The 11,022-nt window shown below is 48.0% G+C and overlaps 1 protein-coding gene across 2 annotated transcripts; it reads left to right on the forward strand.

Annotated features, from left to right (window-relative positions):
• Positions 1-4,353, forward strand: Cnpy2 (canopy FGF signaling regulator 2). Of its 2 annotated transcripts, none has more exons than XM_051170105.1 (6): positions 1-143; positions 616-728; positions 859-974; positions 2,997-3,200; positions 3,506-3,602; positions 4,182-4,352. In XM_051170105.1, exons 2-6 carry the CDS (start codon positions 641-643, stop codon positions 4,223-4,225), a joined length of 549 nt encoding a protein of 182 aa, XP_051026062.1. In that variant the 5' UTR covers positions 1-143; positions 616-640; the 3' UTR covers positions 4,226-4,352. The 2 variants fall into 2 exon arrangements, with proteins under 2 accessions (XP_051026062.1, XP_051026063.1); XM_051170106.1 differs by having other exon boundaries at positions 76-224; positions 4,182-4,353.
• The last annotated feature ends 6,669 nt before the right edge of the window (positions 4,354-11,022 follow it).

Here is an 11,022-nt window from a genome sequence, read left to right on the forward strand (position 1 = left end):
AGCTGGCCCAGGCGGTCCCCGGCCGGCCACCCTGGACGCGGCGGGCGCCCGAGCACGCGCTCTGGAGAGGCCCGGACAGCCCCGCTCTTCCCAGCCGGCTGCTTTGCAGTGCCCGGGCCACGGCGGCGGCCGTGGGAGCAGAGGTGGGACAGATGCGAGCATCACGGCAGTGGGCGCACTGAGGTTGGGGACGGAGCTGCGCGGGAGCTACCCACATTCTAGAGGTGGGGGTTCTAGAACTCTTGGTGCTGGGTCCACACAGGCCCTGGTTATGGAGTGTTCTCGTGGCCTGGCTGGTGGTTTCTGCCCGGCACCCTGGCATAGTTGGAAAACATGCATCCCACAGCTACCGCGTAGCTCTGGAGCCCTCAGTGTCCGGCCCTCACCTGTGGAGGACATAGTTTCTGGAACTGAGTCCCAGTTCTGAGCTCTCACTTCCTATGGTCCTGCCCCCCCCCCCCCCCAGCAACTCCAGTCTCTCCCGAGTTTGTAACGTGGCCTTTTCCCGGATAGGTTGAATCAGGATCACACCGAGGCCTGAGGGATGAAGGGTGGCGGTCAGGGCAGAAATGGATCGGTCTCCTCACACCTGTGTTTTATTTTACACGAATCCAGGTGGAGCGACCCCATTACGCTAAAGATGAAAGGCTGGGGTTGGCTGGCCCTACTTTTGGGGGTGCTGCTGGGAACTGCTTGGGCTCGAAGGAGCCAGGATCTACACTGTGGAGGTAAAGGCACAAACACAAGGGGAAGAAGTGGGAGGAAGCTGACCCGTGGGAGGGACGAGGATGGACAGAAGTCCCTGGGTCTGTCTCGGTCTCCTCACCGTCCCCACCCTGTTCTCTTCCCTGGCACTAGCTTGCAGGGCTCTGGTGGATGAACTAGAGTGGGAAATTGCCCGGGTGGACCCCAAGAAGACCATTCAGATGGGATCCTTCCGAATCAATCCAGATGGCAGCCAGTCAGTTGTGGAGGTAACTTACCATCCCCCAAATAAAGCAGCTCAATCCAGGCTTTGAGTACAAAGGTGGAAGAAAAGAAAGCAGGAAGTCGCACAACCTACAGTGACAGTAATAATCCGACACTCAGAGGCTGAGGCAGGACAACTTCTCTCAGGTACAGGCCTGTTTGGATTAGACAGGTAGATTTTCAAAAACCCAGTGGGCCAGAACGTGGTGTTGCTGAAGAATTGGGCTCTAAGCCAGGTACAATACTGCATGCCTGTAATCCTAGTGCTGGGAGGTAGAAACAGGACGGTCAGGAGTTCGAGGCCAGCCTGGACTACTTGAGACCCTGCCTCACTGACAGAAACAGAGCACTTGGGCTCTGCCTTATTTGGAAGGGCCTGGGAAGTTAAAACCGACATGTTTCTTGGCCCCAGACCTCAATTCATTGTTTCTGCTGTAGATTTAGCTGTCAGGAAGAGCTTCACCAGCCCTTTTCTCACACCCCTAGTTCTATAGCAGTGTAGTGCACACACACCCATCTAGGGAGTGAGAGGTCTCGCCCAGCAGGCTGGTGCACATCTGTGATCCCGCTCCGCAGAGGCTTCCTTGTAGCTGGACAGATGGCTCAGTGGTTAGACGCACATGCCACTGTTGCAGAGGACCTGGTTCAGAAACTATCACCCACTGGGTGGCTCATGACTCATTCTGGGGAATCTGACATCCTCTTTTGCTCTGTGGGCACCAGACATGCATGTAGGCAAGCAAACACTCATATGCATAAAATAAGAATAAACTTTTAAAACTTTATAGCAAGAAATTTATATTAGAAACATAAGACACATATGCAAAGCTAGTAACTACAAGGACACTTATAAATGATTTGTTTTTTATCTTATGTGCATTGGTATTTGTTTTACCATATATGACTAAGAGTACAGATCCCCTGGAACTGTGGTTAGAGCTGTGAGCTGCCATATGGGTGCTAGGAATTGAATCCAATCCTCTCAAAGAGCAGCCAGTGCTCTTAAACTGCTGAGCCATCTCACCAGCCCCCTTTAATGTTTTTTTTTTTTTTAAATAAATAAAAATTACCTATGTCTGCTGGGCAGTGGTGGCGCACGCCTTTAATCCCAGCACTCAGGAGGCAGAGGCAGGTGGATCCCTGTGAGTTCGAGGCCAGCCTGGTCTACAGAGAAACCCTGTCTCGGAAAACCAAAAAATAAAAATAAATAAATAAAAATCTGTGTCCAAAAGAACTAAGGAAATTCACAAGAAAAAAAAACATAGTTGCTTATAGTTAATCAAAATAGTTTCTGTCTGTAATTTGGAGCTAATGGGTCCTATCTTATTTCTTGGGGTTTTATTTATTTATTTATTTATTTTTGGTTTTTCGAGACAGGGTTTCTCTGTGTAGCCTTGGCCATCCTGGACTCACTTTGTAGACAAGGCTGGCCTCGAACTAACAGCGATCCGCCTGCCTCTGCCTCTCGAGTGCTGGGATTAAAGGCGTGCGCCACCACACCCAGCTTCTTGGGGTTTTATAATCAGGCAAAATAAGGTTGTACATTTGCCCAGAATGGTAGCACATTCCTTTATTCCCAGCACTTGGAGACAGAGGCAGGTGGATCTGTCTGAGTTCAAGGCTAGCCTGGTCTACAGAGTTGTAGACCAGCCAAGGCTACAGGCCAACGCCATGATCCAAAGGACAAACAAAATATGTACATTTGAAAGCAATTTGAGAGGAGGAAAGAAGGGACACTCTAAGAGACTATTATTGGGTTAATTTTTTTAGAATTAGTTGTTTACATTAGACTTGAAAATTAAGAGTGTTATCTGGGCCTGGTGGCGCACGCCTTTAATCCCAGTACTTGGTAGGCAGAGACAGGCAGATCTCTGAGTTTGAGGCCAGCCTGGTCTACAAAGCGAGTCCAGGACAGCCAAGGCTACACAGAGAAACCCTGTTTCCAAAAAGAAAGAAAGAAAATGAAGGGTGCAAATTACTGATCTATGAGGTGGAAGGGAGTGACCGAAGGCCGAGTCCGTTTCCAGGTGCCTTACGCCCGCTCAGAGGCCCACCTCACGGAGTTGCTGGAGGAGGTGTGTGACCGCATGAAGGAGTATGGTGAACAGATCGACCCTTCCACCCACCGCAAGAACTACGTGCGCGTCATGGGCCGGAATGGAGAATCCAGCGAACAAGACTTACAGGGCATCCGAATTGATTCAGATATCAGCGGCACCCTCAAGTTTGCGGTGAGTGACGGCTGTGGGTGCCTGGGAATTCATGGCAATTGTTGGGCATAGATTGGGAGTCAGTGGCAGACAGGGTGTTGTGTGCCTAGGTTCCAGCCCTGGAAGATGCAGAGGTAGGAGTTTGAGGTTAGCCTGGTACACATGCTGAGTTCCAGGCCAGCTAGGGCTATGTGGCAAGACCCTGTCTACAGAAATCCACCCGTGAAAGAACAAGCAGAGAGAGATAAGTGGTTGCCTTCTGCCCTTCTTCTTGGGAGGTGTGAGCCAGACGCCCTGTGTCACATCCCTCTTCCTTGGGCCCACAGTGTGAGAGCATTGTGGAGGAGTACGAGGACGAACTTATTGAATTCTTCTCAAGAGAGGCTGACAATGTTAAAGATAAACTTTGCAGTAAGCGAACAGGTAAGCTGCTCCCACTTCACACCCTTTGCTCACAGCCTGGTGTAACCTGGCTTGCTGCCCCGAGCCTCACCACACAAGAGCACGCGCCCGCGTTCAGACGTCTGATAGCTGTCCCATAGCTGGCTTTGCCTTGGCTTAGGGATTGGAGTAATTTCTCTCCAGTCTCTACCTATTGGCTTTCAGAATCTCTGTCTCCATTACTCTTAAGTACAGGAGAGAGGGAGAGAAGGAGAAAGTGAGCGCACAGTGGGGGTGGTGAGCGCACAGTGGGGTTAGTTTGTCATTCATAAGCATGTGCTCTGCAAGGCCAGGCGTGGTGGCGCTCGTCTTTAATCCCAGCACTCAGGAGGCAGAGGCCTGCGGATTGCTGTGAGTTCGAGGCCAGCCTGGTCTACAAAGGGAGACCAGGACAGCCAGGGACACACAGAGAAAAAAAAAAAGCATGTGCTCTGAAGAACAGTGATTGGTGTCAATTTGGCTTGGGGTGTTTTCCTGAGAGGTGTGTGTGTGTGTGTGTGTGTGTCTGTCTGTCTGTCTGTCTCTCCCTGCTTCCTTCAAACTGTTGTGTACTCTTTGCAGACCTATGTGACCATGCCCTGCACAGCTCGCATGATGAGCTATGAACACTGGAGCAAGCAGCCTAGACCAACGCGATGAAATACCCCCAGGAGGGGAAGATGGTGGCATTGCCTTTTATATTATGTTTTTATGGAAATGAACTGAAAAAAAGTCTGAAACCAAAAGCACAAGCTGTGTTGTCTTTTTATACCCAAAAACAGCCTTTATATTAGGCTGGAAGGTAGGGGATTGCAGACAGTTAAAAAATAATGGAGGGGTAGAGTTTGGGGATTGGCATAGTGTAAAGGCTGGCGGGCCCTGACCCATTAATTCTCCAGCCTGTGGGATCCTGTTCAATTTACAAACTATAGATACATACTTAACTCAGCGTATACTAATGTAATGTGTCGGCAACTGGGCATTGTGAAGAAAAGAGAACCGGTTGTGTGAGCAGGGGACACAGGTGAGAAGCCGAAGACTCTAGAAGGTCCTCGTATTCGTGCTAGTGGGACATTAAAGGTGGGGATTGCTCTAGAAGGAAACAGTGGAGATGCACAATTCTTCCCTCTCTGCCCTTCCAGATGGAGGGACCAGCAAGAGCAGAGACAGGAGAGGGAAAGTCGACTCTGTCAGATAGGAGCAGGAGAGGGAAGGAGAGGGAAAGTCGACCCTGTCAGATAGGAGCAGGAGAGGGAAGGAAAGGGAAAGTCGACCCTGTCAGATAGGTGCAGGAGAGGGAAGGAGAGGGAAAGTCGACTCTGTCAGATAGGAGCAGGAGAGGGAAGGAGAGGGAAAGTCGACTCTGTCAGATAGGAGCAGGAGAGGTAAGGAGTGGGAAAGTCGACTCTGTCAGATAGGAGCAGGAGAGGGAAGGAGAGGGAAAGTCGACTCTGTCAGATAGGAGCAGGAGAGGGAAGGAGAGGGAAAGTCGACTCTGTCAGATAGGAGCAGGAGAGGGAAGGAGAGGGAAAGTCGACTCTGTCAGATAGGAGCAGGAGAGGGAAGGAGAGGGAACAACGAAAGGGACAGTGAAGGGCTCGGAGGTTAAGAGCACTGTTCATTCTTCCAAAAGTCCTGAGTTCAATTCCCAGCAACCACATGGTGGCTCTCAACCATCTACAATGAGATTTGGTGCCCTCTTCTGGCATCCAGGCAGAATACTGTACAAGTAGTAAATAAATAAATCTTTAAAAAAAAAAAAAAAAAGCCAGGCATGGTGGCGCATGCCTTTAATCCCAGCAGCATTCAGGAGGCAGAGGCAGAGGATCTCTGTGAGTTCCAGGCCAGCCTGGTCTACAAAGTGAGTCTAGGACAGCCAAGGCTACAGAGAGAAACCCTGTCTCGAAAAAAACAAACAAAAAAAAACTATGCCAGGTATGGCAGGATACACCTCTAATCCTAGCACCTGGAAGGCTTGAGGCAGGAGGATTACAAGTTTGATAGCTGGAGAGAGAGCTCAGCGGTTGAGAACACTGGCTGCTCTTTCAGAGGTTACAGGTTCGCAGCACCCACATGGCAGCTCACAACCATCGTAACTCTGGTTCCCCAGATCTGATGCTCTCCACTGGCCTCTGGGTACCAGGTGCTCAAGTGGTCCACAGACAAACTTCCAGGCAAAACATCCCTACCTATAACCCTTCCGGCATCCTTGTATATCACAAGCCATTGTTAGTTCAGAATCTCCTGTATAGTACATAGTCCTGAAAATCTAAGCTACTGATCTTTTGGACCTTTTTTTTTTTTTCTCTCTTTTGGACCTTATTATTTTGGGGGGAGGGGGCGGTTTTGAGACAGGGTCTCTCTGTGTTAGCCTTAGCTGTCCTGGACTTGCTTTTTAGACCAGGCCGGCCTCGAACTCAGCAATCCATCTGCCTCTGCCTCCCAAGTTGCTTCTTTAATTTTATGTTTATTTTGTTTGTGGTTGGTCTTTGGAGGTCAGAGGACGACTTTGGGAGACCTTTCTCTCCTTCCTGGGTCCAGAGCTCAAACTCAGGCCTTCAGGCTTGTCCTCTTCGCCATATTACCCACCTCTCAGATTAAACAAAGGCAAATACAACATTTAAAGCCTGGTGTGGTGCCTCATAACTCTACTTAGAGATACGAGGCAGGAGGATTGCCCAGAATTGGAGGACAGCAAGGCTGCATAGACCTCATCTCAAAAAATAAGAATAATAATTAAAAGAATAAAAGGGCTCAGTAGGTAAAGGCATTTATTTACCTGAGTTGAATCCTTATCCTACTGACTTCCACAAATTATCCTCTGACCTCGGCAAGTACACTGTGACCAAAGCACACACACTAAATAAGTACAGCATTTTAGCCGGGCATGATGGCACACCCTTTTAATCCCAGCACTGAGAGGCAGAGGCAGGAGGATCACTATGAGTTTGAAGCCAGCCTGGTCTACAAAGTGAGTCCAGGACAGTCAAGGCTACACAGAGAAACCCTTTTCAAAAAACCAAAAACAAACAAAGTGAGTTCCAGAATAGTCAGGGCTTCACACAGAAACTCTGTCTCTCAAAAACCAACCAAACAACAACAAAAAGCAGGTTGGAGAGATGGCTCAGTGGTTAAGAATGCTGCCTGCTCTTCCAGAGGTCCTGCCTGAGTTTAATTGCCAGCAACCACATGGTGGCTCACAACCATCTATAATGTGATTTGATGCCCTCTTCTGGCCTGCAGGTGTACATGCAGGTAAAGCACTGTATACATAATAAATAAATAAATCTTAAAAAAAAAAAGGCAAAAGATCTTGAAATTCATGTAACTTGACTCTGCCCATTTTACAGATGAAAGTGGAGTCCAGGGAGGCCACAAATTCAGCCAAGGTTACACAGAGAGAGAGAAAAAAAAGGACATTATTCCTGTTTTACAAGCCCAAGGCTAAAGAAACTTACCCAGCACAAGCAACACTCTGGATTTCATTCTCAACAATGGAAAGAAAAAGAAAACAAAATATCCTTTGCTGGTTTTTTTTGTTTTGTTTTTAATAAGACAGGATCTTACCATGTAGTTCTGGGTGGCTGGCCTGGAGCTTTTTTTATATAGACCAGACTGCATTTGCCTTTCAGGAGTTAAAAGTTGAACCACCACTTTGGGCTTGGTTTTGACTTGTTTGATTGTTTTGGGTTTTTTTTCCCCCAAGACAGGGTTTCTCTGTGTATGCCTGGCTGCCCTTGGACTCACTCTGTAGACCAACTGGCCTTGAACTCAGAAATCCACCTGCCTTTGCCTCCCCAGTGCTGAGATTAAAGGCCTGTGACACCAATGCCCAGCTTTATTTATTTATTTATTTTGGGTTTTCAAGACAGGGTTTCTCTATGTAGCCTTGGCAGTCCTGGACCTGCTTTGTTGACCAGGCTGGCCTTGAACTCACAGTGATCATCAGCCTGCTTCTGCCTCCCTGAGTACTGGTGGTAAATGCATGCGCTACTATGCCCAGCTTATTTTTTTGTTTTGTTTTGTTTTGTTTTTCGAGACAGGGTTTCTCTGTGTAGCCTTGACTGTCCTGGACTCGCTTCGTAGACCAGGCTGGCCTTGAACTCACAGCGATCCGCCTACCTCTGCCTCCCGAGTGCTGGGATTAAAAGCGTGTGCCACCACCGCCCGGCTTTATTTTTATTTTATTTTATTTTTTAATAATTTATTTATTTTTATTTTATGTGCATTAGTGTTTAGCCTGCAATGTGAGGGTGTCAGCTCTTGGAGCTACAGACAGTTGTGAGCCGCCATGTGGATGCTGGGAATTGAACCTGGGTCCTCTGGAAGAGCAGGCAGTGCTCCCAACTACTGAGCCATCTCTCCAGCCCCTATTTTTATTTTTTGAGATAGGGTTTCTCTACAGTAACCTTGGCTGTCCTGGAATGTGGATCAGGCTAGTCTTGAACTCAGAGATCTGTCTGCCTCTGCCTCTAGAATGCTAAGCATTTCCTCATGCCTGGGTTTATACTATTTAATTTAATTTATTTATTTATTTGGTTTTTTTTTTTTAAAGACAGGGTCTCTCTGTGTAGCCTTGGCTGTCTTGGACTCGCTTTGAGGACCAGGCTGGCCTTGAACTCACAGCAATCTGCCTGCCTCTGTCTCCCAAGTGCTGGTATTAAAGGTGTGCGCCATCATGGCCGGCCTATACTATTTTATAAAGAAGCAAGCTCAAGAGAAGTAAAGTGGTCTTGGTAGTCAGTGAGGAAGCAAAATTCTGTCCATGGGGCTGGGCACTCCCAGTACTCGGGAGGCAGGGGTAGACGGATGGCTGTGAGTTCGAGGCCAGCCTGGTCTACAAAGCAGGTCCAGGACAGCCAGGGCTACACAGAGAAACCCTGTCCTGAAAAACCAAAACCAAACAACACTTGCCTAGTGTGCGTGAACCCTTGTCAATCTCTCCCACTACAAGGAAGGCATCCATCTTGCTCACCTTGGACATTACAGCTGCTAAGCATTTGGTTTTTCTATCTGTACGTGTTCTAGGGTGGGCGTCTCCGGTTGTGTTTATCAGTTATGGCTGTGCAAAGGTTTACAGATGGGGGAGACGTCATAGTTCTTATCTTTTAAAGTATCTTTATAGCAACGCGTTGTGCTGACGTCTCCAGGAGACCAGGGGCAAGGATTCAGAAATCCTCCAGGGCTAGGATGAGGCTCAGTGGTAGAACACTGGCCTAGTATGCAGGGTCCCCAGGACCTAGTGAGTAGATGGTAGAGTTTGGCAGATAGATATGAGCTCTGATTGAGGCTGACTTGAGTCTGAGCTCTAGCTTGGCCAGTTATGAGCAATAGCCCTTGGCAGGATATTTTATCTGCGTTTCCTCCTCTTTAAAGGTACTATTACCTACACACGTAAGAGTTGTAAGGATTAATTAAGATGACTCATGTACCATAGTTAGATAGTAACGTGAAACAGCAAGCGCTAAATACATTTTAGCTTTTGTCAGCAAGGCGTGCATGTCTGGGATCCTAGCTACTCCAGTGGTTGAGGCAGGAGGATCAGACGTTCTTGGCAAACCTGGGCTACTTAGTGAGACTTTGCCTCAGAGTGGATGTAATTTTTCTTTTAGACAGGGTCTCACATAGCCCAGGCGGTCCTTGAACTTACTGTGTAACCAAAGATGGCCTTGGACTCTACATCTTCCCGCTTCTACCTCCCAAAAGTTAGGATTATATACGTGTGTCACCACTCCTGGCTTCTCAGCATTTTAAAAATGGCTTTGCTGTAGCTGATGACTTAGCATGTGTGAGACTCATGTAGCCATATGTATGCTCGTGCACACACAGAGAGAGCAAGCTATTGTCCACTAAGTGAGGAAGTTTGTTTTAGACAGTTTTTAAAATAGAGCCTGCACGCTCCCCCTTTTTTGACCACCAGGGGGCACCATTGTCCCTGTGCATCTTAAATCTTCCCAAGGTCACAATGATGTCAAGTCTGGGCCTTCTCCATTGGACCTAGAGTTTACTTTGCTGTTACAGTCATGGCTGTCTTAACCACCCCATCTGCGCTCAGAAAGACACTCTAGGGCTAGGGGATGGCTTAGCGCTTGAGTGTTATATAGCACGTTAGAAGCCACATTTTTAATAACCCGTGGCCAGAGAGAGAGAGAGAGACTGATGCCAGACTCAGCTTTTAGGGGATTCCACTTAAATCCCCTTCATGTTTGGGCTTTCACATTGACTCTACAACAATAAATATCAGCATTGAACGAGTTCAAGTAAATAAAAGGTTGTGTGTTAAAATCCAGAACCCAATGCCAAGGGGCTTGAAGCACTTTACTGTCCGCACATATTCTCCCCGCAGCTATTAAAACAGCAGTGACCATTACGGCCACCCAATACCTGTCCCTTTGGCAGGCTCACCTGCCGAGCACTGGAGTTCAGCCCTCTGTCTGCTACCTAGTCTCTGTGGATAATTAACTAGGGGGAAAGGAGGCAGGCCAGACTATCCCAGGGGTATGAGGAAACCCTATGTGAGATGCTAAATTGGGAGCAAATATTGATCAGTGGAGCTTTGAAGTTCCTCGGGGAGGTAGCCTGGGGTCATTGCTTCTCCAGGGGTGTGACTTCTTTTAGTGAAGCTCTCTCCTAAGAACTGCCTGATTTCCAAGCAGAACACTGCTGGGCAGGAATGAATCTGTATATGAGAAAACGTGGGGAAATGGGGTTTTTTTTTCTTTCTCTTTTTCCAAGTCTAAGCCACAAACTACATCCTCTATGAACAAGGACTATCTAAACTTGGCTTACATGGATACTGAGACCTCTGTACTTTGTTACTGCCGTGTGGGAAGATGAAACGGTCATACATTTGGGGTTGGGGTTTATAGATAAGGCGCCCTGATCTTTGGCTCAGCTTCTCTCCACCCTTAGGCCAATTACAACAACGGGCTTGGGAAAGTCCAGACGTTCTGAGGTGTCTACAGGTGATGTGTAAGAGCATTTTAAATCCTTGTGTCAGTTAGTGCAATGGTTTCTGGAGAGAGAGCCAAGTAGGAGAAGTGTCCTGGAGCCCTTTGGAAATACTGTGAATGATGTGACAAAAAGGGAGTGTCTAATGCCTGGTCTTTAGTGGAGGGTTGCAGCTCCTGATCCTGTGGCTACGTTTGAGGGGGTTGTACGGAGAATGCCCAGGAATGACAGAATAATAATGCCCAGGGCTCAAAGACTTAAAGATGCAGGCCCCTTAGGGGCCTTGGTAAGACTTAAGAGTCCCTGCAGTGCACAAACAGCAGTCAACATCCAGGCTCCTGGGTTTGCTCTTTTCCACATAATGGGCATCAGTATCTGTAATATCAAGATTTCTGCCGTTCACAAATGATCATCAAGCAGGTGACTGGCATCGCAGCCTGCTCTCCACCACATGATGTCACCTCCATGGCCA

The sequence above is a fragment of the Acomys russatus genome, chromosome 28 (genome assembly GCF_903995435.1).
Source record: "Acomys russatus chromosome 28, mAcoRus1.1, whole genome shotgun sequence".
NCBI classification, from domain to species: domain Eukaryota; kingdom Metazoa; phylum Chordata; class Mammalia; order Rodentia; family Muridae; genus Acomys; species Acomys russatus.